We start from the raw sequence: 27,189 nt of genomic DNA on the forward strand, positions 1-27,189 counted from the left end.
TCTCTGTACACAGGGAGCTCCCCCTAGTGGTGGCTGCAGACAGGATCTTATGATGTATCTCTGTATACAGGGAGCTCCCCCTAGTGGTGGCTGCAGACAGGATCTTATCATGTATCTCTGTATACAGGGAGCTCCCCCTAGTGGTGGCTGCAGACAGGATCTTATCATGTATCTCTGTATACAGGGAGCTCCCCCTAGTGGTGACTGCAGATAGGATCTTATCATGTATCTCTGTATACAGGGAGCTCCCCCTAGTGGTGGCTGCAGACAGGATCTTATCATGTATCTCTGTATACAGGGAGCTCCCCCTAGTGGTGACTGCAGACAGGATCTTATCCTGTATCTCTGTATACAGGGAGCTCCCCCTAGTGGTGGCTGCAGACAGGATCTTATCATGTATCTCTGTATACAGGGAGCTCCCCCTAGTGGTGACTGCAGACAGGATCTTATCCTGTATCTCTGTACACAGGGAGCTCCCCCTAGTGGTGGCTGCAGACAGGATCTTATGATGTATCTCTGTATACAGGGAGCTCCCCCTAGTGGTGGCTGCAGACAGGATCTTATCATGTATCTCTGTACACAGGGAGCTCCCCCTAGTGGTGGCTGCAGACAGGATCTTATCATGTATCTCTGTATACAGGGAGCTCCCTCTAGTGGTGACTGCAGACAGGATCTTATCCTGTATCTCTGTACACAGGGAGCTCCCCCTAGTGGTGGCTGCAGACAGGATCTTATGATGTATCTCTGTATACAGGGAGCTCCCCCTAGTGGTGGCTGCAGACAGGATCTTATCATGTATCTCTGTATACAGGGAGCTCCCCCTAGTGGTGGCTGCAGACAGGATCTTATCATGTATCTCTGTATACAGGGAGCTCCCCCTAGTGGTGGCTGCAGACAGGATCTTATCATGTATCTCTGTACACAGGGAGCTCCCCCTAGTGGTGGCTGCAGACAGGATCTTATCATGTATCTCTGTATACAGGGAGCTCCCCCTAGTGGTGGCTGCGGGCGGAATCTAACCATTTACCACTCTGTGATTATTAGTGATGATTCTGGCTGTATTGTTGACACCTGGAAGTACATGCTTGGAGCCCTGAATTAGAGATATGAGATCAGCTCCTCTATATATACTGTAGCAGAGATTACGGGCAGGTACACCAGAACGCCCTCCAGTCACACGCACACACACAAGTTCCTACTCTTTTCATCCCGATCCTTGGGAAGTCTGAATGGCAGGAGCGTGACGGTATAATGAATGTCTTCGCATAGGGGAGAATAAAATTCTCCTGAATTATTAAATGCCGAGTCGGCAGATGGACTAATTCTGCCAAGTTATCGCACTTCAAGGTTTCCAGCGTGTGTTCTGTCACCTCGCTCAGCGCCACGGGGCAGGACGAGATACGGTATATAAACTGCCGAATATTCACTGAAAGTCACCTCTGAAAGTGTCAGGAAGCTGAAAACCTGTTAAGACTCCGTCAGGTGTAAAGTGTCTACTGGCGGCAGCGGCTGGAAAATGGGGCAAGAATGGCCGACAACTCTGGGGTCAACCTTGTTCTTTTGGCAGCACAGATTTAAGTGCTAAAAATGTCTGTGCCTTGATGAGACATGGGGTGGAAAGAAGAAAAGTCCGACACATCCCGAGAACCTCAGGAATAACCAACCTGTGAAGGGGCTGACAACCTCCCACAGGATGGACAGGCTGGTGGTCAGCAGTAAAGATGAGCTGGTGCTGGTGAATAAGGGGTGTACTCATTTCTGATCATGTCATTCTATTGCATTTGGAGCATTTTATTCTCCAGCTCTCGCCCCTTTAGTAATGAGATAAAGTGAATTGTTCGCTCCTCGCCATGGTGACGTAAGTGATAAATCTTCATTATTCGGTGTTTCTAACATCTTTCTCATTCTCTGGAGATGGAAATAACATGTCGAATTCTATCCCCGGCCCAGCCGGTAAGTGGAGGGCCGGACCCTGTAGTAGACACTGATACGGTGCGTGGCCCAGCGGTGCGTGGCCCTGGTGGGGCTCCTGTAATTGTGTCCAGTCATCCTAAAATTAGCTTCTGAGCCCGAAATGGCTGATAACAGAGAGCAATCGGTGGTATTCACTCCTCCCGTCGTCAGCCTCTCCTAATTCCAAAAATGACTGATGAAAGCAAGCAATAGAAACTAAAAAACGTTTTCAGTACATAGAAATATTAAAACTTGTAGTGGTAGCATCCCTTCAGCTGATAACAGGGGACAACAGACCGAATACACATGGAGAGGTACTGTCCCTTTAAGTGACTGCGCCCGACTTTCTGCGGCTCGTAACTTTATGTCAAGTATAATGAGAGAAAAGAGCCGATCTCCGAACAGCAGCTGAGACTGCGGCTATAAATACACGAAGCGCGAGACGATATTGTCACCGAAGACGCTGCCAGAAGCCGGCAAAATGCTGCAAACGGGAGAGAATCAGCCTCATGGGGTCTGTGAAGAACACAGAATTAGAATATCAGCACAAAGTGAATTTATTTCAGTTCTTCAATACAAAAAGTGAATCTCCTATATTCTATAGAGTCATTACACACAGAGTGATCTACTCCACGTGTTTATTTCTGTTAATGTTGATGATTATGGCTTACAGCCAATGAAAACCCAAAAGTCATTATCTCAGTGAATTAGAATACTTTGTAACACCAGCTTGAAAAATGATTTTAAAATCCGTAATGTTGGTCTACTGAAATGTATGATCAGTAAATGCACTCAATACTTGGATGCGGCTCCTTTTGCATCAATTACTGCATCAATGCGGCGTGGCATGGAGGCGATCAGCCTGTGGTGCTGCTGAGGGGTTATGGAAGCCCAGGTTGCTTTGATCGCAGCCTTCAGCTCGTCTGCATTGTTGGGTCTGGTGTCTCATCTTCCTCTTGACAATACTCCATAGATTCTCTATGGGGTTAAGGTCAGGCAAGTTTGCTGCCAATCAAGCCCAGTGATGCTGTTGTTTTTACACTAGGTATTGGTACTTTTGGCAGTGTGGACAGGGGCCAAGTCCTGCTGGAGAATGACATTTCCATCTCCATAAAGCTTGTCGGCAGAGGGAAGCATGAAGGGCTCTAAAATGTCCTGGTAGACGGCTGCGCTGACTTTGGTCTTGATAACACACAGTGGACCTACACCAGCAGATGACATGGCCCCCAAACCATCACTGATTGTGGAGACTTCACACTAGACCTCCAGCAGCTTGGATTGTGGCCTCCACTCTTCCTCCAGACTCTGGGACCTTGATCTCCAAATGAAATGCAAAATTTACTTTCATCTGAACACAACACCTTGGACCACTGACAACAGTCCGGTTCTTTTTCTCCTTGGCCCAGGTAAGACGCTTCTGGCGTTGTCTATGGGTCATTAGCGGCCGGACACAAGGAATGTGACACTTGTAGCCCATGTCCTGGATACAGTCTGTATGTGGTGAAGCAATGACTCCAGCAGCAGTCCACTACTTGTGAATCTCCCCACATTACTGAATGGCCTTTTCTTAACAATCCTTTCCAGGCCGTGGTTATCCCGGTTGCTTGTGCACCTTTTTCTTCCACACTTTTTCCTTCCACTCCACTTTCCATTAATATTCTTGGATACAGCACTCTGTGAACAGCCGGCTTCTTTACCAATGACCTTTTGTGTCTTCCCCCTCCTTGTGGAGTGTGTCAGTGACGCCTTCTGGACATCTGTAAGGTCAGCAGTCTTCCCCATGATTGTGGAGCTACTGAAACAGACTAAGGCTACGTCCCCACAGTCAGTAATCGGCAGTGTTTGGACACAGCACATGTCCGCTGCATCCAAAGTGCTGTCGGCTTTTGAATGCAGGTGATTTCGGATGTGTTCATTGAACTATGCGGAATAAGCGAGTTGAATACAATGGATGAGTGAAATTTATCTTGCGGAGACTCACGTCTCCATAAGAAAAATTTACATGCTGCAGTCTGGAAAGGCGCAACGCATGTCCGTCTCCGTGGGTGATCCGCAGGCATCTCTGGCGCATAGTGCAGATGGGATTTCTTGAAATCATATCCACTATGCTGTAACATCTGGACGCTGCGGGTTAGACCCTGCAGATGTACACTGCGTCCAACCCGCTGCGTTTACTGACCGTGGGAACATAACCTAAGGGACCTTTATAAACACTTAGAAGCCTTTGCAGGTGTTTTTGTTAATTATTGTAATTTACTGAGATAATGACTTTTGGGTTTTCCTTGGCTGTAAGCCATAATCATCAACATTAACAGAAATAAACACATGAAATAGATCACTCTGTGTGTAATGACTCTATAGAATATAGGAGATTCGCTTTTTGTGTTGAAGAACTGATATAAATTCACTTTTTGATGATATTCTAATTTTGTGTGAAGCACTTGTAGATACCCGGAGGTCACTCTCAATGAGGCCCAAATATAACTGCTATACAGTGGATATAAAAAGTCTACACACCCCTGTTAAAATGCAAGGTTTCAGACATTTTAGTGCTGCCCAAAACCTGTACAAATCCATTGAGAAACAAACTAATCTTTTCAAGTGGAAAAAGTGAAATAAAAGATTTAAAATATTGTAGTTGCATAAATTTTCACGCCCTTACACAAATACTTTATTGCAATCCTGTACATTTCTTGCAACCTTCAGTCTTTTTGGGTTGGAGTCTCAGTGCGGCACGCCTAGTATTGGCGATCTTTGCCCGCTCCTCCTTGCAGTCGCTCCACATGTGTCAGATTGCGGGGCATCTCCTGTGTACAGCGCCCTCTGCATGTCACCACACATTTTCCCATGGACTCAAGTCTGGGTCCAGGCTGGATCATTCCAGAACCTCCATCTTCTTCTGTAGCAGCCATTTTTTTTTAGAGTAGTTGTGATGAAAGGAGAAATGCCTCTTCATCTTCAGCGTTTTAGCAGAGTTCTGAAGGTTTTGATGGAAAAATTGACTGATATTTGGAACTGTAATTCCCTCCACCTGGACTAAAGCTCCAGTTCCAGCTGCCAAAGCACAATGCTGCCCCCACCATGCCTCACTGTGGGGATTGTAATCTTCTGGTAATGTGCAGCGTTGGATTTGGACGTTTTGGAATTATGGGCAAAAAGTTCCTCATTGATCTCAGGCATAACACAGTTCTGGCAAAATACAGCCGTGCTTGGATACTTTTCTTTGTAAGAAAAGGTTTCCTTCTTGTCACCACACAGGCCAGGTACTGTATGTTAAGAATACAGGAGATGTTTGTCAGATGCAGCACACAACCAGAACTGGATAGAAATTCCAGTAGCTCCTTTAACGCTGCTGCAGGGCTGTTGGCAGACTTCAGAACCAATTTTCTTCTTGTCATTCCATCATTTTTGTGCTGTGTAAAACTTCAGTCACATCTTCCTGACATCTTCAAAGTGCTCCATGGTAGATCTGATGCCTGGGAAATGTTTTTGTACCTTCTCCTGACTGATACATTTTCACAATGAGATCCCTTTGCTGTGTTGTCAGCTGTTTATAAACCAGAAAATGTCAGGAAAAATGTCTTAGAACAGCGACACTTTCTATGGCATTAATAACAATCTCTGTAAATGACGGAGGCTGAGCAATGACTACTATGTAACATGAGGGTAACTGCGATTGGTTAATTCTCAACCCCAACACATCCCCAATTATAAGAGGGTGTTCACACTTATGCAAACATTTTAGATTTGTTATTTTTATTTTTCCCCTCAAAATGATTATATATTTTCAGTTTGCCTTTCAATGGAATTGTACAGATTATAGGTGGCAATAAAGGTGGAAACATTTCTGAAATGATTATTCTGGTAAGATTTTTTAACATGACAAAAACTTGGAATTATATTCACTATAATACTGCTGCTATGTACAAGCGTATAACCACTTTAATACTAGATTGAATTTCAATGAATTTGGAATAAACTTCTACATTTTAAAGGATTCCTTCTTCCTCTTACTAGCATATTTGCCATACGACAAGGTTCCGTGTATTGTAGGAAATTTTACTTTGGGTGAGCTGATTGTTTCGTTTTTTTGTACTATAATACTCCCCCAAAAAACAATATTATAATTGCTATACTGCTATAGAATATAACTACTAAAATACTGCTCCTATGTACAAGAATATAACTACTATAATACTGCTCCCTATGTACAAGGATATAACTACTATTATACTGCTCCTATATACAAGAATATAACTACTATAATACTGCTCCTATGTACAAGAATATAACTACTATAATACTGCTCCTATGTACAAGAATATAACTACTATAATACTGCTCTCTGTGTACAAGAATACAACTACTATAATACTGCCCCCTATGTACAGGAATATAACTACTATAATACTGCCCCCTATGTACAAAAATATAACTACTATAACACTGCCCCCTATGTACAAGAATATAACTACTATAATACTGCCTCCTATGTACAAGAATATAACTACTATAATACTGCCCCTATGTACAAGAATATAACTACTATAATACTGCCCCCTATGTACAAGAATATAACTACTAAAATACTGCCCCCTATGTACAAGAATATAACTACTATAATACTGCCCCTATGTACAAGAATATAACTACTATAATACTGCCCCTTTGTACAAGAATATAAATACTATAATACTGCTCCTATGTACAAGAATATAACTACTATAATACTGCTCCTATGTACTAGAATAAAACTGCTATAATACTGCCCCTATGTACAAGAATATAACTACTATAATACTGCCCCTTTGTACAAGATATAACTACTATAATACTGCCCCTTTGTACAAGAATATAACTACTATAATACTGCTCCCTATGTACAAGAATATAACTACTATAATACTGCTCCTATGTACAAGAATATAACTACTATAATACTGCTCCCTATGTACAAGAATATAACTACTATAATACTGCCCCTATGTACAAGAATATAACTACTATAATACTGCCCCTATGTACAAGAATATAACTACTATAATACTGCCCTTATGTACAAGAATATAACTGCTATAATACTGCCCCTATGTACAAGAATATAACTACTATAATACTGCTCCCTATGTACAAGAATATAACTACTATAATACTGCCCCTATGTACAAGAATATAACTACTATAATACTGCCCCTTTGTACAAGAATATAACTACTATAATACTGCTCCCTATGTACAAGAATATAACTACTATAATACTGCCCCTATGTACAAGAATATAACTACTATAATACTGCCCTTATGTACAAGAATATAACTGCTATAATACTGCCCCTATGTACAAGAATATAACTACTATAATACTGCCACTATGTACAAGAATATAACTACTATAATACTGCTCCTATGTACAAGAATATAACTATTATAATACTGCCCTTATGTACAAGAATATAACTACTATAATACTGCTTCTATGTACAAGAATATAACTACTATAATACTGCTCCCTATGTACAAGAATATAACTACTATAATACTGCTTCTATGTACAAGAATATAACTACTATAATACTGCTCCCTATGTACAAGAATATAACTACTATAATACTGCTTCTATGTACAAGAATATAACTACTATAATACTGCCCTTATGTACAAGAATATAACTGCTATAATACTGCCCCTATGTACAAGAATATAACTACTATAATACTGCTCCTATGTACAAGAATATAACTATTATAATACTGCTCCCTATGTACAAGAATACAATTACTATAATACTGCTTCTATGTACAAGAATATAACTACTATAATACTGCTCCTATGTACAAGAATATAACTACTATAACACTGCTTCTATGTACAAGAATATAACTACTATAATACTGCCTTTATGTACAAGAATATAACTACTATAATACTGCCCCTATGTACAAGAATATGACTACTATAATACTGCCCCTATGTACAAGAATACAACTACTATAATACTGCCCCTATGTACAAGAATATAACTACTATAATACTGCTCCTATGTACAAGAATATAACTACTATAATACTGCCCCTATGTACAGAATATAACTACTATAATACTGCTCCTATGTACAAGAATATAACTGCTATAATACTGCCCCTATGTACAGAATATAACTACTATAATACTGCCCCTATGTACAGAATATAACTACTATAATACTGCTCCTATGTACAAGAATATAACTACTATAATACTGCCCCTATGTACAGAATATAACTACTATAATACTGCCCCTATGTACAGAATATAACTACTATAATACTGCTCCTATGTACAAGAATATAACTACTATAATACTGCCCCTATGTACAGAATATAACTACTATAATACTGCCCCTATGTACAAGAATACAACTACTATAATACTGCCCCTATGTACAAGAATATAACTACTATAATACTGCTCCTATGTACAAGATATAACTACTATAATACTGCCCCTATGTACAAGAATATAACTGCTATAATACTGCCCCTATGTACAGAATATAACTACTATAATACTGCTCCTATGTACAAGAATATAACTGCTATAATACTGCCCCTATGTACAAGAATATAACTGCTATAATACTGCCCCTATGTACAGAATATAACTACTATAATACTGCTCCTATGTACAAGAATATAACTACTATAATACTGCCTCTATGTACAAGAATATAACTACTATAATACTGCCCCTATGTACAGAATATAACTACTATAATACTGCTCCTATGTACAGAATATAACTACTATAATACTGCTCCTATGTACAAGAATATAACTGCTATAATACTGCCCCTATGTACAAGAATATAACTGCTATAATACTGCCCCTATGTACAGAATATAACTACTATAATACTGCTCCTATGTACAAGAATATAACTACTATAATACTGCCTCTATGTACAAGAATATAACTACTATAATACTGCCCCTATGTACAGAATATAACTACTATAATACTGCTCCTATGTACAGAATATAACTACTATAATACTGCTTCTATGTACAGAATATAACTACTATAATACTGCTCCTATGTACAGAATATAACTACTATAATACTGCTCCTATGTACAAGAATATAACTGCTATAATACTGCCCCTATGTACAAGAATATAACTGCTATAATACTGCCCCTATGTACAGAATATAACTACTATAATACTGCTCCTATGTACAAGAATATAGCTACTATAATTCTGCTCCTATATACAAGAATATAACTACTATAATACTGCCCCTATGTACAAGAATATAACTACTATAATACTGCCGCTATGCATTTACATCTTATAGACCTGTGTATAACCAGTCATTATATGAACCTTATCCCCTTTCTATCTGCTCTGATTTCTATGTGATTTACCTTTAAACTGTGTGAAAAAACGTTGAATTTAAAGAGTTGGGAATAATCGTTTAGTGACGGCACAATAACCTCAGAATCCATATAAGATGCTATTAAGATTAATACAAAGGGGACACAATGGAGGAGAAACACTACATTTGGGAGGACAGGTCTGTTGTGAATACTCTGCGGGCCGCCCGGATGATGAAAGCGGCGGCGCAGAATAGCGCAGTGTGAACACTACAGACAATAGGGATTCATATAAATATACAGAGCGGGGGAGGAGGGCCATGAGCAAAGAGGTTTTCTTACTGGGGAGATGTATGTATTTCTGCTATATATTGGGTGCCTGTATTGGGAGACCCCCTCCCGAGCTGACCCACTGGAGGTGAAAGGGTTAAATGGTAACATCTCCTAAATTTGTTTAATGCCCCCATTACTTGGCAGCGTTTCCTCGGTTCACCTTTGGTCTTAGAATTATTCTCCTTATTCTCCTAATCTTGACAATGGATGTGCGGTTGTCACAGCCCCGGCTACAAACTGAATAGTAATAGAGTTTTATTAATGATTGTAATATCGGACTTCTCATCTGTGTGGACCAGTCTGTTTGCCTAAGAGACCCCAATCCAGCTCTGGACGAGGGGGGCATCAGCGAGCGATGGGCAGCCGGTCAAACCAGTGCTTTTAACTCTCAGGATTCTCATAGACAGAAAATTATTTAGTCGTGCTAATGGTGGAGAATACATTATATTATTACTGGTCCAGTATGTCATCACCAGTACTAGTACAATGCCTGCCTTACTGGTCCGATATGTCATCATCACCAGTACAATGCCAGCCTTACTGGTCCGATATATCATCACCAGTACTAGTACAATGCCAGCCTTACTGGTCCGATATGTCATCACCAGTACTAGTACAATGCCAGCCTTACTGGTCCGATATGTCATCATCACCAGTACTAGTACAATGCCTGCCCTACTGGTCCGATATGTCATCATCACCAGTACTAGTACAATGCCAGCCTTACTGGTCCGATATGTCATCACCAGTACTAGTACAATGCCAGCCTTACTGGTCCGATATGTCATCACCAGTACTAGTACAATGCCAGCCTTACTGGTCCGATATGTCATCACCAGTACTAGTACAATGCCTGCCTTACTGGTCCGATATGTCATCATCACCAGTACAATGCCAGCCTTACTGGTCCGATATATTATCACCAGTACTAGTACAATGCCAGCCTTGCTGGTCCGATATGTCATCATCACCAGTACTAGTACAATGCCAGCCTTACTGGTCCGATATGTCATCACCAGTACTAGTACAATGCCAGCCTTGCTGGTCCGATATCTCATCACCAGTACTAGTACAATGCCAGCCTTGCTGGTCCGATATGTCATCATCACCAGTACTAGTACAATGCCTGCCTTACTGGTCCGATATGTCATCACCAGTACTAGTACAATGCCTGCCTTACTGGTCCGATATGTCATCACCAGTACTAGTACAATGCCTGCCTTGCTGGTCCGATATGTCATCATCACCAGTACTAGTACAATGCCTGCCTTACTGGTCCGATATGTCATCACCAGTACTAGTACAATGCCTGCCTTACTGGTCCAGTAAGTCATCACCAGTACTAGTACAATGCCAGCCTTACTGGTCCGATATATCATCACCAGTACTAGTACAGTGCCTGCTGTTGTGAATTCTGTGGCAGAGCTCCCTCCTGTGGTCACAAGTGGTACTTCGGCTGATTCTCTCTGTGAGCTTCCGTTGGTGGAGGAGAGTGGTACTGTGGCTTCTGAGTTTCCTTCCTCAGGTGGTGTGGTGAAGTCGTTAGGTGCTGCTCTATTTAACTCCACCTAGTTCTTTGATCCTGGCCTCCAGTCAATGTTCTAGTATTGGACCTGTTTCCTCCTGGATCGTTCCTGTGGCCTGCTGCTCTGCATAGCTAAGTTCCGCTTTTGCTATTTGTTTGCTGTTTTTTCTGTCCAGCTTGCTTATTTTGTTTTTTCTTGCTTGCTGGAAGCTCTGGGACGCAGAGGGTGTACCTCCGTGCCGTTAGTTCGGTACGGAGGGTCTTTTTGCCCCCTTTGTGTGGTTGTTTGTAGGGTTTTGTGTTGACCGCAAAGTTACCTTTCCTATCCTCGCTCTGTTCAGAAAGTCGGGCCTCACTTTGCTAAATCTATTTCATCTCTACGTTTGTCTTTTCACCTTACTCACAGTCATATGTGGGGGGCTGCCTTTTCCTTTGGGGTATTTCTCTGAGGCAAGGTAGGCTTATTTTCTATCTTCAGGCTAGCTAGTTTCTCAGGCTGTGCCGAGTTGCATAGGGAGCGTTAGGCGCAATCCACGGCTGCCTCTAGTGTGTGTTGGAGAGGATTAGGGATTGCGGTCAGCAGAGTTCCCACGTCTCAGAGCTCATTCTATGTTTTTGGGTTATTGTCAGGTCACTGTATGTGCTCTGACTTCTATGTCCATTGTGGTACTGAATTACCAGATCATGACAGTACTGGAGGCCAAAAGTACTAATGATTCTCAATAGAGGGAAAAAAGAAGTTCTGAGACCATTTTTTTTTCTCTGCACTGTGTTTTGCCTTTTTTTTCCCCTAGACATTTGGGTGGTTCAGGACACAGGTGTAGCGATGGACATTAAAGGTCTGTCTTCATGTGTGGATCAGCTCACGGCAAGAGTACAAAGTATTCAAGACTTTGTGGTTCAGAATTCTATGTTAGAACCAAGAATTCCTATTCCTGATTTGTTTTTTTGGAGATGGAACTAAATTTCTGAGTTTCAAAAATAATTGTAAACTATTTCTGGCTTTGAAACCTCCCTCCTCTGGTGACCCAGTTCAACAAGTTAGGATCATTATTTCTTTTTTACGTGGCGACCATCAGGACTGGGTATTTTCTCTTGCGCCAGGAGATCCTGCATTATGTAATATTGATGCGTTTTTCCTGGCGCTCGGATTGCTGTACGATGAACCTAATTCAGTGGATCAGGCAGAGAAAAATTTGCTGGCTCTGTGTCAGGGTCAGGATGAGATAGAGGTATATTGTCAGAAATTTAGAAAGTGGTCCGTGCTCACTCAATGGAATGAAGCTGCGCTCGCAGGTATTTTCAGAAAGGGTCTCTCTGAAGCCCTTAAAGATGTCATGGTGGGATTTCCTATGCCTGCTGGTCTGAATGAGTCTATGTCTTTGGCCATTCAGATCGGTCGACGCTTGCGTGAGCGTAAACCTGTGCACCATTTGGCGGTATTATCTGAGCATAAACCTGAGCCTATGCAGTGCGATAGGACTTTGACCAGAGTTGAATGGCAAGAACACAGACGTCTGAATGGTCTGTGTTTCTACTGTGGTGATTCCACTCATGCTATCTCTGATTGTCCTAAGCGCACTAAGCGGTTCGCTAGGTCTGCCACCATTGGTACGGTACAGTCAAAATTTCTTTTGTCCGTTACCTTGATCTGCTCTTTGTCATCTTATTCTGTCATGGCGTTTGTGGATTCAGGCGCTGCTCTGAATTTGATGGACTTGGAGTATGCTAGGCGTTGTGGGTTTTTCTTGGAGCCCTTGCAGTGTCCTATTCCATTGAGAGGAATTGATGCTACGCCTTTGGCCAAGAATAAGCCTCAATATTGGACCCAGCTGACCATGTGCATGGCTCCTGCACATCAGGAGGATATTCGCTATTTGGTGTTGCATAATTTGCATGATGTGGTCGTGTTGGGGTTGCCATGGCTACAAGTCCATAATCCAGTATTAGATTGGAAATCCATGTCTGTGTCCAGCTGGGGTTGTCAGGGGGTACATGGTGATGTCCCATTTCTGTCTATTTCGTCATCCACCCCTTCTGAAGTTCCAGAGTTCTTGTCTGATTACCGGGATGTATTTCATGAGCCCAAGTCCGATGCCCTACCTCCGCATAGGGATTGTGATTGTGCTATCGATTTGATTCCTGGTAGTAAATTCCCAAAGGGTCGACTGTTTAATTTATCTGTGCCTGAGCACGCCGCTGTGCGGAGTTATGTGAAGGAGTCTTTGGAGAAGGGGCATATTCGCCCGTCATCGTCGCCATTAGGAGCAGGGTTATAATAATAATAATAATAATTTTTATTTATATAGCGACAACATATTCCGCAGCGCTTTACAAATTATAGAGGGGACTTGTACAGACAATAGACATTACAGCATAACAGAAATACAGTTCAAAACAGATACCAGGAGGAATGAGGGCCCTGCTCGCAAGCTTACAAACTATGAGGAAAAGGGGAGACACGAGAGGTGGATGGTAACAATTGCTTTAGTTATTCGGACCGGCCATAGTGTAAGGCTCGGGTGTTCATGTAAAGCTGCATGAACCGGTTATCAGCCTAAGTATGTAGCAGTACAGACACAGAGGGCTATTAACTGCATAAAGTGAATGAGAACATGATGCGAGGAACCTGATTGTTTTTTTTGTTTTTTTTTATAAATAGGCCACACAGGGATCGTTAGGTTAATGCATTAATTAATGCAGGGTTCTTTTTTGTGGCCAAGAAGGATGGTTCGCTGAGACCTTGTATAGATTACCGCCTTCTAAATAAGATCACAGTTAAATTTCAGTACCCCTTGCCGTTGTTATCTGATTTGTTTGCTCGGATTTGCTCGGATTAAGGGGGCTAGTTGGTTCACCAAGATAGATCTTCATGGTGCGTATAATCTTGTGCGTATTAAACAGGGCGATGAATGGAAAACTGCATTTAATACGCCCGAGGGCCATTTTGAGTATCTAGTAATGCCATTCGGACTTGCCAATGCTCCATCAGTGTTTCAGTCCTTTATGCATGACATCTTCCGAGAGTACCTGGATAAATTCCTGATTGTGTACTTGGATGACATTTTGATCTTCTCGGATGATTGGGAGTCTCATGTGAAGCAGGTCAGAACGGTGTTTCAGGTCCTGCGTGCTAATTCTTTGTTTGTGAAGGGATCAAAGTGTCTCATTGGTGTTCAGAAGGTTTCATTTTTGGGGTTCATCTTTTCCCCTTCTACTATCGAGATGGACCCTGTTAAGGTCCAAGCCATCCATGATTGGACTCAGCCGACATCTCTGAAAAGTCTGCAAAAGTTCCTGGGCTTTGCTAATTTTTATCGTCGCTTCATCTGCAATTTTTCTAGTATTGCTAAACCATTGACCGATTTGACCAAGAAGGGTGCTGATGTGGTCAATTGGTCTACTGCTGCTGTGGAAGCTTTTCAAGAGTTGAAGCGTCGTTTTTCTTCTGCCCCTGTGTTGTGTCAACCAGATGTTTCGCTTCCATTCCAGGTCGAGGTTGATGCTTCTGAGATTGGAGCAGGGGCTGTTTTGTCGCAGAGAAGTTCTGATTGCTCGGTGATGAAACCATGCGCCTTCTTTTCCAGGAAGTTTTCGCCTGCTGAGCGAAATTATGATGTTGGCAATCGAGAGTTGCTGGCCATGAAGTGGGCATTCGAGGAGTGGCGTCATTGGCTTGAAGGTGCTAAGCATCGCGTGGTGGTCTTGACTGATCATAAGAACTTGACTTATCTCGAGTCTGCCAAGCGGTTGAATCCTAGACAGGCTCGTTGGTCGCTGTTTTTGCCCGTTTTGATTTTGTGATTTCGTACCTTCCGGGCTCTAAAAATGTGAAGGCGGATGCTCTGTCTAGGAGTTTTGTGCCCGACTCTCCGGGTTTATCTGAGCCGGCGGGTATTCTCAAAGAGGGAGTAATTGTGTCTGCCATCTCCCCTGATTTGCGGCGGGTGCTGCAAAAATTTCAGGCTAATAAACCTGATCGTTGCCCAGCGGAGAGACTGTTTGTCCCTGATAGGTGGACGAATAAAGTTATCTCTGAGGTTCATTGTTCGGTGTTGGCTGGTCATCCTGGAATCTTTGGTACCAGAGAGTTAGTGGCTAGATCCTTTTGGTGGCCATCTCTGTCGCGGGATGTGCGTTCTTTTGTGCAGTCCTGTGGGATTTGTGCTCGGGCTAAGCCCTGCTGTTCTCGTGCCAGTGGGTTGCTTTTGCCCTTGCCGGTCCCGAAGAGGCCTTGGACACATATCTCTATGGATTTTATTTCAGATCTTCCCGTCTCTCAAAAAATGTCAGTCATTTGGGTGGTTTGTGATCGCTTCTCTAAGATGGTCCATTTGGTACCCTTGTCTAAATTACCTTCCTCCTCTTATTTGGTGCCATTGTTCTTCCAGCATGTGGTTCGTTTACATGGCATTCCAGAGAATATCGTTTCTGACAGAGGTTCCCAGTTTGTTTCGAGGTTTTGGCGAGCCTTTTGTGCTAGGATGGGCATTGACTTGTCTTTTTCCTCGGCTTTCCATCCTCAGACTAATGGCCAGACCGAACGAACCAATCAGACCTTGGAAACATATCTGAGATGCTTAGTTTCTGCTGATCAGGATGACTGGGTGTCCTTTTTGCCTTTGGCTGAGTTCGCCCTTAATAATCGGGCCAGCTCGGCTACCTTGGTTTCGCCGTTTTTCTGCAACTCTGGGTTCCATCCTCGTTTCTCTTCAGTTCAGGTTGAGTCTTCAGACTGTCCTGGTGTGGATACTGTGGTGGACAGGTTGCAGCAGATTTGGACTCATGTAGTGGACAATTTGACCTTGTCCTAGGAGAAGGCTCAACGTTTCGCTAATCGCAGACGCTGTGTGGGTCCCCGACTTCGTGTTGGGGATTTGGTTTGGTTATCTTCTCGTCATATTCCTATGAAGGTTTCCTCTCCTAAGTTTAAACCTCGTTTCATTGGTCCGTATAGGATTTCTGAGGTTCTTAATCCTGTGTCTTTTCGTCTGACCCTTCCAGATTCTTTTTCCATTCATAACGTATTCCATAGGTCATTGTTGCGGAGATACGTGGCACCTATGGTTCCATCTGTTGATCCTCCTGCCCCGGTTTTGGTGGAGGGGGAGTTGGAGTATATTGTGGAGAAGATTTTGGATTCTCGTGTTTCAAGACGGAAACTCCAGTATCTGGTTAAGTGGAAGGGTTATGCTCAGGAAGATAATTCCTGGGTCTTTGCCTCTGATGTCCATGCTCCCGATCTTGTTCGTGCCTTTCATATGGCTCATCCTGGTCGTCCTGGGGGCTCTGGTGAGGGTTCGGTGACCCCTCCTCAACAGGGGGGAGCTGTTGTGAATTCTGTGGCAGAGCTCCCTCCTGTGGTCACAAGTGGTACTTCGGCTGATTCTCTCTGTGAGCTTCCGTTGGTGGAGGAGAGTGGTACTGCGGCTTCTGAGTTTCCTTCCTCAGGTGATGTGGTGAAGTCGTTAGGTGCTGCTCTATTTAACTCCACCTAGTGCTTTGATCCTGGCCTCCAGTCAATGTTCTAGTATTGGACCTGTTTCCTCCTGGATCGTTCCTGTGGCCTGCTGCTCTGCATAGCTAAGTTCCGCTTTTGCTATTTGTTTGCTGTTTTTTCTGTCCAGCTTGCTTATTTTGTTTTTTCTTGCTTGCTGGAAGCTCTGGGACGCAGAGGGTGTACCTCCGTGCCGTTAGTTCGGTACGGAGGGTCTTTTTGCCCCCTTTGCATGGTTATTTGTAGAGTTTTGTGTTGACCGCAAAGTTACCTTTCCTATCCTCGCTCTGTTCAGAAAGTCGGGCCTCACTTTGCTAAATCTATTTCATCTCTACGTTTGTCTTTTCATCTTACTCACAGTCATTATATGTGGGGGGCTGCCTTTTCCTTTGGGGTATTTCTCTGAGGCAAGGTAGGCTTATTTTCTATCTTCAGGCTAGCTAGTTTCTCAGGCTGTGCCGAGTTGCATAGGGAGCGTTAGGCGCAATCCACGGCTGCCTCTAGTGTGTGTTGGAGAGGATTAGGGATTGCGGTCAGCAGAGTTCCCACGTCTCAGAGCTCGTTCTATGTTTTTGGGTTATTGTCAGGTCACTGTATGTGCTCTGACTTCTATGTCCATTGTGGTACTGAATTACCACATCATGACAGCCTGCCTTACTGGTCCAATATGTCATCACCAGTACTAGTACAATGCCAGCCTTACTGGTCCAGTATGTTGCAGCGCCCCAGAGTCCTGGTCGTTGCAGTAATGTCGCTCTGCCATTAAGGGGAGTGATGTTATGTCTGATTGCACTAAAGGAGTTCACCTGACCAGGTATCACAAGCACACATTACACTTCACACTCCGGCCACCAGGGGGAGCAAAAGGCTCTATGTATTAGGCCACTCCTCACACTGGCAAAACTAGGGCTCGGATAGGAAGTCAGGACAGAACGCAGCCTGGGAGAGACCAGGGTGGACCTGTCAGGGGTGGGTTCCTGACAGGGGCCTAGCAGAATGAATAGAAAGCAACGGAACCGCGCCTGCACTACCTTGCGGCGGTATCCCAAGGAAGGACACGAAGAGAAGGATATTGTGGAAAGTGAGAAACGAGATCAAAGCACAAAGGAGAGCCAGTAGGAGTCGTGCCCCGAGAACGGCAACATCCTACTGAGGCGCGTAGCCAGTGGCCGGAACACCGAGGAAGTAACTGACTCTATGCCTTACTTCAAATACCGCAGGACAGTTGATTATAGGTCGGCGATCTACCATACATCACCTAAGAAGACATAGGGGGCAAGCATGGAGAGGGGCATCTCTAGGGTCCCAGAATAGCTCCAAGCCTTCCCGTCAAACGGGTGCGTCCTATCCAGATAAACTTGGGGGACGGAGAGAGAGAGAGAAAGAGAAAGTCCTCACAACTTCTGTTCTCGTTCTATCTCGAATGCTCAGCAGGGAAGGACTACAACACACAGGCGCTAGTGGTAGGCACTGATTTCCACCTGCAAAGGGAACTCTGGATGTGCCTTCGGACCGGCCGGTCTCAGCCAGCCCTGTTAGCAGTGCTCCGGATTGCGGATCCCGAAGCCTTCAGTAAAAGGTAAAGAGACTGCAACCCTGTGTCCTCGTTATTCATCGCGCCTCACATCATCGCCACCTACACTACTGGGAAGCCCTGGGGACATACTTCACCTGTGGGAAGGTATGCCATCTAGCTGCCATAACATTACCCCAGTGGACCCCAAGCAGCGTCGGTCTCACTGGCCGAATACCACAGGTGGCGTCACGAAACCTTAGCCGACTTTCATCACCCCTTTTATTGGACGGCCCTTAGCAGGGTCACGGACCGGGTCCAGCTACCGTGACAACCCCAGAACCGAGACAGAGAGGACCGGTATCGAGTAACCCACGGCCCTGCGTCTGGGGGCGCTCCAATGTCATCACCAGTACTAGTACAATGCCAGCCTTACTGGTCCGATATGTCATCACCAGTACTAGTACAATTCCAGCCTTACTGGTCCAGCCTTATCACTCATCTGTGTATTGAGGGTACAATGCAGAGCCCCTCACATGTTGTGCATGAAGCGGGGGTAATAAAGCCTCATACACTCGCCCTCTGTCCTGCGCAGGAAAAAGTCTGTCTATATTCATATATAACATACACAGGAGCTTCTTACAAAATTAGAATATCATCAAAAAGTGAATTTATTTCAATTCTTCAATACAAAATATATTCTATAGAGTCATTACACACAGAGTGATCTATTTCACATGTTTATTTCTGTTAATGTTGATGATTATGGCTTACAGCCAATGAAAACCCAAAAGTCATTATCTCAGTAAATTAGAATAACTAACAATAAACACCTGTAAAGGCTCCTAAGTGTTTATAAAGGTCCTTAGTCTGTTTCAGTAGCTCCACAATCATGGGGAAGACTGCTGACCTGACAGATGTCCAGAAGGCGTCACTGACACACTCCACAAGGAGGGGAAGCCACAATAGGTCATTGCTAAAGAAGCCGGCTGTTCACACAGTGCTGTATCCAAGAATATTAATAGAAAGTGGAGTGGAAGGAAAAAGTGTGGTAGAGAAATGTGCACAAGCAACCGGGATAACCGCAGCCTGGAAAGGATTAAGAAAAGGCCATTCAGTAATGTGGGGGAGATTCACAAGGAGCGGACTGCTGCTGGGGTCATTGCTCCACCACACACAGATGTCTCCAGGACATGGGCTACAAGTGTCACATTCCTTGTGTCCGGCCGCTCATGACCAATAGACAACGCCAGAAGCGTCTTACCTGGGCCAAGGAGAAGAAGAACCGGACTGTTGTCAGTGGTCCAAGGTGTTGTGTTCAGATGAAAGTAAATTCTGCATTTAATTTGGAGATCAAGGTCCCAGAGTCTGGAGAAAGAGTGGAGAGGCCACAATCCAAGCTGCTGGAGGTCTAGTGTGAAGTCTCCACAATCAGTGATGGTTTGGGGGCCATGTCATCTGCTGGTGTAGGTCCACTGTGTTTTATTAAGACCAAAGTCAGCGCAGCCGTCTACCAGGACATTTTAGAGCACTTCGTGCTTCCCTCTGCTGACAAGCTTTTTGGAGCTGGAAATGTCATTCTCCAGCAGGACTTGTCCCCTGTCCACACGGCCAAAAGTACCAATACCTGGTGTACAAACAACAGTATCACTGGGCTTGATTGGCAGCAAACTCGCCTGACCTTAACCCCATAGAGAACCTATGGAGTATTGTCAAGAGGAACATGAGACACCAGACCCAACAATGCAGACGAGCTGAAGGCTGCTATCAAAGCAACCTGGGCTTCCATAACCCCTCAGCTGTGCCACAGGCTGATTGCCTCCATGCCACACCGCATTGATGCAGTAATTGATGCAAAAGGAGCCGCAACCAAGTATTGAGTGCATTTACTGATAATACATTTCAGTAGAGAACATTTCAGTTTTTACATTTTTCATGCTGGTGTTATAAAGTATTCTAATTTACTGAGATGTGATTATGGCTTACAGCCAATGAAAACCCAAAAGTCATTAACATTAACAGAAATAAACACGTGAAATAGATCACTCTGTGTGTAATGACTCTATAGAATATAGGAGATTCACTTTTTGTATTGAAGAACTGAAATAAATTTACTTTTTAATGATATTCTAATTTTGTGAGAAGCCCCTGTATTTGCTGTTACTCACCGGCACCAGTGCAGTGGATCAGCCAGATGAGAGGCAGAGACTTGTAGTATTCATAAGCCGCCATGATGGCTCCGATGGGCCCCCTGACCCAAGTACATGAATACAATGCCGGCATCATGGAGAAGACTGACACTTATGCAGACAGGACAGTGAGATGAAGAGAGTCGGAGGCAGGGGTCGGGTTTACATCATCCATTGATGCAATGACAGAACTTTCCAGCATCTTACTGATATTGACTGTGGCGTCAACCTTGGGATTTGTAATTTTTGGGGTCCCGGCTGCCCTGTACCTGAGCACAGTCATTGGGGGTAGGAGACGCTTACCTTACAGGCCAAGTTCTCCACTAGCAGAATCATGGAGTTCTTGAAGAGGGTGGCCGCTGTGAGGGGTCTCTTGGTCACTTCACTTATACTCATCTGTCCGTCCGGCCACATGTCCCTGAGAACGGGGTCCTTACTGTGAAAAACAAGCACTCCATCAGACCGGCCCGGTATCATCAGTGTATCACATATTCCTCTCGCTTTCACGCCAGGGACTATAATTTACCTCCTCCGTCTAGACCAGTGTTCCCCAACTCCGGTCCTCAAGAGCCACCAACGGGTCGTGTTTTCAGGATTTCCTTAGTATTTCACAGGTGATGAAATTATTGCCTGTGAAGGTGATGCAATTTTCACCTGGGCAATACTAAGGAAACCTTGAAAACATGACCTGTTGGTGGCTCTTGAGGATCGCAGTTGGGGAACTCTGGTCTAGACAGTAGAGATTGTAACCTACCTCATTACCTCTTTCTTCTCTAATCTCGAGACGCCAGGGATTATAACCCATCTGCTCCTTATTTTCCACCTTCTAAACACCATGGATCATAATTCTACCTCCCTCTCGTCTACTTTCTAGACTTCTACTTCCTGATTCACTTCCGTCCTCTAGACAGAAGAGATTCTACTCTCCTTCCCAATGTCTTACCAATCATTGGAAACCATGCTCTGTGTGTAATGACTCTATAGAATATAGGAGAGTCACATTTTGTATTGAAGAACTGAAACAAATTCACTGTGATGATATTTTAATTTTGTGAGAAGCCCCTGTGTAGTGTGAAAATGTATTAGAATCTTATTATTCCATTTACATTGCTTGTCTAACTAAAATTCTGTTACCTATTTGGGACTTATTGTTGCTCTTTTCCTCTGTGTTTTTGATGTATATATGAGGTTGTCCTATGGTACTTTGCCCTCTCCACCACTTGGTATAGGGTTTAAATTATGATATTTTGTTTTCTGTTCTATGGATTTTGTGTATATTTTTTAATTTCTACCATCTAGACATAACGGACTATCATCTCCTCTTTCCTTCTTATCCTTTAGACACCAGGGATTATAATCTACTGCTTACCTTCCTACCCACTTGACCCCAGGGATTATAATCTCTTCCCTTCCTGCTAAACAATGACTAGGAATAATACATTAATTAATATTTTTCCCGTTGAATGTTATGGATTATAATTTACTCCCTTTCTCACACACACTTTATACCGGAGATTTGTAGTTTATTTTCTACTTTCTCGCCACCCTCTAGACAGCAGGGATTTTTACCCATCCTCTTCCTCTGTGCTCACTGTATATTACTTATCTCCAAAAATATCAAGCATCATGTGAACTGTCACCAAGTGGTCAGACCTGTGGAGGCATCACCTCTGCAGACGAGCTGCGGCCACCATGTGGAGCCATCACATCTCCTACCATTGTATCACTATAATGGTCCTTGTCCCCGGCCCACAGGGCTGATATTATGTTAATCAGGATCAGTCTCTGCTGATTTTTGATAGAACAGTATATGCCGGCGGTGTGCCAGGCCTGCCCTGATCATGAGACGCCGGCGATGTGCCAGGCCTGCCCTGATCATGAGACGCCGGCGCTGTGCCAGGCCTGCCCTGATCATGAGACGCCGGCGATGTGCCAGGCCTGCCCTGATCATGAGACGCCGGCGATGTGCCAGGCCTGCCCTGATCATGAGATGCTGGCGGTGTGCCAGGCCTGCCCTGATCATGAGATGCCGGCGCTGTGCCAGGCCTGCCCTGATCATGAGATGCTGGCGCTGTGCCAGGCCTGCTCTGATCATGAGACGCCGGCGCTGTGCCAGGCCTGCCCTGATCATGAGACGCCGGCGATGTGCCAGGCCTGCCCTGATCATGAGATGCTGGCGGTGTGCCAGGCCTGCCCTGATCATGGGACACCGGCGCTGTGCCAGGCCTGCCCTGATCATGAGATGCCGGCGCTGTGCCAGGCCTGCCCTGATCATGAGACGCCGGCGATGTGCCAGGCCTGCCCTGATCATGAGACGCCGGCGCTGTGCCAGGCCTGCCCTGATCATGAGACGCCGGCGATGTGCCAGGCCTGCCCTGATCATGAGATGCTGGCGGTGTGCCAGGCCTGCCCTGATCATGGGACACCGGTGCTGTGCCAGGCCTGCCCTGATCATGAGATGCCGGCGCTGTGCCAGGCCTGCCCTGATCATGAGATGCTGGCGGTGTGCCAGGCCTGCCCTGATCATGAGATGCTGGCGGTGTGCCAGGCCTGCCCTGATCATGGGACACCGGCGCTGTGCCAGGCCTGCTCTGATGGCACAGATCCAGCAGGGAGGCCACTAACCCACCACACATTCTGAGTGTCGCAGTCATCAGTATAAATCCATTTCCTCTTTTATGTTTGCAGAGTCCCGAGCAGAGAGATATTCCAGGCAGAAAAGACTCCTGGGAATAGAGGTATTCCTGGCAGAGAACAATACCGGGCAGAAAGATATTTCTGGCAGAGTAGAGTCCCAGGCAGAGAGATATTTCTGGCACAGTAGAGTCCCGGGCAGAGAAGTATTTCTGGCAGAGAACAGTCCCAGGCAGAGAGGCATTCCTGTGGAGAAGACTCTGGGCCACAGAGGTATTCCTGGTGGAGAAGAGTCCTGGGCAGAGAGGTATTCCTGATGGAGAAGAGTCCCGGGGAGAGAGGTATTTCTGGCGGAGTAGAGTCCTGGGCAGAGAGGTATTCCTAATGGAGAAGAGTCCCGGGCAGAGAGGTGTTTCTGGCAGAGAACAGTTCCAGGCAGAGAGGTATTTCTAGCAGAGAAGACTCCGGGTCACAGAGGTATTCCTGGTGGAGAAGAGTCCGGGCAGAGAGATATTTCTGGCGGAGAAGAGTCCCGGGAAGAGAGGTATTCCTGGCAGAGAAGACTCCGGGTCACAGAGGTATTCCTGGTGGAGGAGAAGAGTCCGGGTCATAGAGGTATTCCTGGTGGAGGAGAAGAGTCCGGGTCATAGAGGTATTCCTGGCAGAGAAGAGTCCCCTTATCTCCTTTATCTGTACATAAATTTGCGGCTTGTCTAAGTCCTCAAAAAATAAAAAACATTCATAACCAGATTGTAACATTTCTTACCAAAGATTTGTATGTCCCGAGTAAATAATGATGGTTTGGTGATGATCCTGCCATTCTTCACCCTAAAATCCTAAAAGAAGGTGTGGATTTTCCTGGTGGGATTCCCTGATCGCGTAGGGAATAGTCACTGGAGGCAGACGGAGCGCTGAGACGACAAACCAGAGAAAGGGAGGATGACGTGGTCAGAGAAAGAGACAATGGTCAGCGGATGAACAGGTACCAGGCGGAAGATCCAAGGAGCGGAAGCAGAATCGGTATAAAGCCTATCCAATCAAGGCCTCGCTGTGTAAGACATTGCGCCATTAGATCCTAGAGATGAACTGCGGCAACAATGGGTTTAGGAACTTTACTGCACCCGGACGCTGCACTTTACAGTCAGTGGAGGTCGGTGTCTATTTTTAACAATCTCTGCGCAATTACAATCACAAAGATCGTGCTCTAATATCAGATTAAATAATGTTACGGGGGAGGGTGATTATATCTCTCATCCACACGGACAGGACACAGGTTCCAGGACTTATTAACCCATTCCTGCAACCTTCATCGGCTTCTGGATGAGACTGTTGTCGTGTGAGAGCAACGTAGCAGCGGGAGACGATCCATGCTGCGATTACCAGAACACAAGTGACATTACACGCCCAAAGTGGAATAATTGGACTGATCAGAAAATAACTCGGCACGTGGAGAAGTCTGTATATAGCACTAAGATAAGGTATGATGTACTGGAGCATGGCCAGTGAGCGGATGGGGGATGGTACATTTGTGTGCATATGTAATATATATATATATATATATATGTGTGTGTGTGTATGTATATATATATATATATATATATATATATATATATACACTGCTCAAAAAAATAAGGGGAGCACAAACAACACAATGTAACTCCAAGCCAATCACACTTATGTGAAATCAACCTGTCCAGTTATGAAGCAACACGGGTTGTGAATCAGTTTCTCCTGCTGTTCTGCAATTGGAACCGTCAACATTATGAATGAAAATAGAGGAGCAAGAGAAACCGACTACAAACTAAAATATGTCTATACAAATACACAGAGCATGGCAAACAAACAAGGAGAATTGGAGGTGGTATGATGTCATAGGCATCACTGAAACTTGGTAGGATGATACACATGATTAGAATACGAACCTTGAAGGCTACAAGTTATTTATTAGAAACAGGATTAACAAGAGGGGAGGAAGTGTTTTGTTTTATGTTAGGAAAATGTATATCTCCAAAGAGATCCAAGCTTCAGAGAATGGTAGCTCTGTAGTAACTGTTTAGGTAAGAATATAAGGAGAGAAGAACAGAAAGGACACTTGTAGGTGTTTACTATAGGCCACTTGGACAGACTGAAGATATGGATGAATTTTTTTACATCAGCTGTCTCTGTTCTCAAGAAAGTACGACATAGTGATCATGGGAGATTTTAGCTATCCATATATTTGTTGGGAATCTCTCTCAGGCAAAAGTAATGGGTCCAGAAAATTCTTATCTCCTACTGACAACTTTATCTTTCAAAAGGTAGAAGAGAGAATAAGAGGATCTGCAATCTTGAACCTAATTCTTACCAACAGGGAGGAAATGGTTGAGGAAGTAAAAGTGGCTGGGAATTTAGGAGGCATCGATCACGCTATCCTCGAAATTTGAATTACAAGAAGAGGAAAACCAGTAAGGACTCAGACTTTAAGTTTGGACTTCAGAAAGTCAGATTTTAATGGACTCAGAAAAAGTGTAGGAAAGTTCCAGTGGCTGGAAGTTCTAAAGGACAGAAATGTCCAAGAAGGATGGGAGACTTTGATAAATTAAATTCTCACTGCACAATCAGTAATCTCGAAAATAAGGAAGAATTGGAAGCATTTAAAGAGACCAGGGTGGATAAAAGCAAAACTTAATTACTTGTTAAAAAGGAAAAAAATAAATGTCTATTAAATGGAAAGAGGGGGGATATCTAAAGAAAAACACAATACTGTCTTCAGGGAATGCAGGGCAAGAGTTAGAAGATCTAAAGTCAGTAATGATGTGAGGTTTGCAATGGAGACCAAAAGCAGTAAAAAAAAGGATTTTGGGGGTATGTCAAAATCAAAAGAAAAGTCAAAGATGCTATAGGATTATTACAGGATGAAAAGGGTGAAGTTTAGTGATGAGCGATTGTGCTAGTTACTCGAAATTTCAGAGCATGCTCGAGTGTTCTCCAAGTACCTTGGGCGTGCTCGTAGATCAGGTTTGTGTCCCTGCAGCTACATGATTTGCGGCTGTTAGACAACCTGAACACATGCAGGGATTGCCTGTCTAGTGCGGTCGAAAAGCGTTGATTGGGTCATGTCGACCATGTACATTTTTCTTTTGTGTTCACTATAATTTCTTTCTAAAAAGAAAAAGAAAAGGAAAATCCAGTCCTGTTGAGCCGGACTCCAATTTTTTCTATTAGCCTTACTTCTATACCAGGAAAGATCTGAGAACAAATTATTAAACAGCATGTATGTAAGTACTTGGATAAAAATACAGTAATTAACCAGAGCCAGCATGCGTTTGTAGCAAACAAGTCATGCCAGACAAATCTAATGTCCTTCTATCATGAAATCACTGACTGGGTGGATCAAAGAAATGTGGTAGTTATAGTATATCTCAACTTCAGCAAAGCATTTGATAAAGTATCTCATACTATCATTATTGTAAAAATGGATCAAGTTCAGAGAAGAGCTACCAGGGTGGTGAGAGGACTGCAAAAAAAACAAATATATATAATTATGTACATACAGTAAAAAAAAAAGAAAAGAAAACAAAATGCAAATAAGATGTCAGGATAGGATAACAAAGCACAAATCCACCAAGGAAAAAGAGAAATAATCAATCAAAAAGGTGGGGGACCAGAATGATATGCAAAAAAGAAGGCCAAGAGGAGGCTTAATAGCTGTTTACAAATATCTAAAGGGCTGTCACAGTGTAGAGGGACCATCATTATTCTCATTTGCACATGGAAACACAAGAAGCAATGGAATGAAAGTGAAATCAATGAGTGGAACAGGCGGCCACGAGAGGATGTTGAGTGCTCCTTCAATGGAAGTCTTAAAACAGAGGCTGTAAGAGATGGTTTAGTGAATCCTGCATTGTTCAGGGGGTTGGACACGATGACCTTCGAGATCTCTTCCAACTCTAACATTCTATGAACAGAACAATAAAACCCCTATAAAAGGAGTGGTTCTGCAGGGGGTGACCACAGACCATTTCTCTTTCTCATCCTTTTTGACTGTTTTGGTCACTTTTGCATTTTGTCATTGCTCTCACCCCTAGAAGTTCTGTTACAGTAGCATGAGGCGATGTCAACAACCCACAGAAGTTGCTCAGGTAGTGCAGCTCATCCAGCATGGTACATCAATGCAAGCTGTGGCAAGAAGGGTAGCTGTGTCTGTCAGC

The 27,189-nt window shown here is 43.9% G+C and overlaps 1 protein-coding gene across 2 annotated transcripts in view; it reads right to left on the reverse strand.

Annotated features, from left to right (window-relative positions):
* Window positions 1-27,189, reverse strand: part of LOC138641634 (unconventional myosin-Ig-like) — a 259,855-nt gene that overhangs the window by 139,540 nt on the left and 93,126 nt on the right. For both annotated transcript variants that reach the window (XM_069729172.1, XM_069729173.1), the window contains exon 14: window positions 20,669-20,801. In XM_069729172.1, coding sequence (XP_069585273.1) covers window positions 20,669-20,801 — 133 coding nt within the window. The remainder of the gene's footprint in view (window positions 1-20,668; window positions 20,802-27,189) is intronic.

Source organism: Ranitomeya imitator, chromosome 6 (genome assembly GCF_032444005.1).
Source record: "Ranitomeya imitator isolate aRanImi1 chromosome 6, aRanImi1.pri, whole genome shotgun sequence".
In the NCBI taxonomy this organism is placed as follows: Eukaryota; Metazoa; Chordata; class Amphibia; order Anura; family Dendrobatidae; genus Ranitomeya; species Ranitomeya imitator.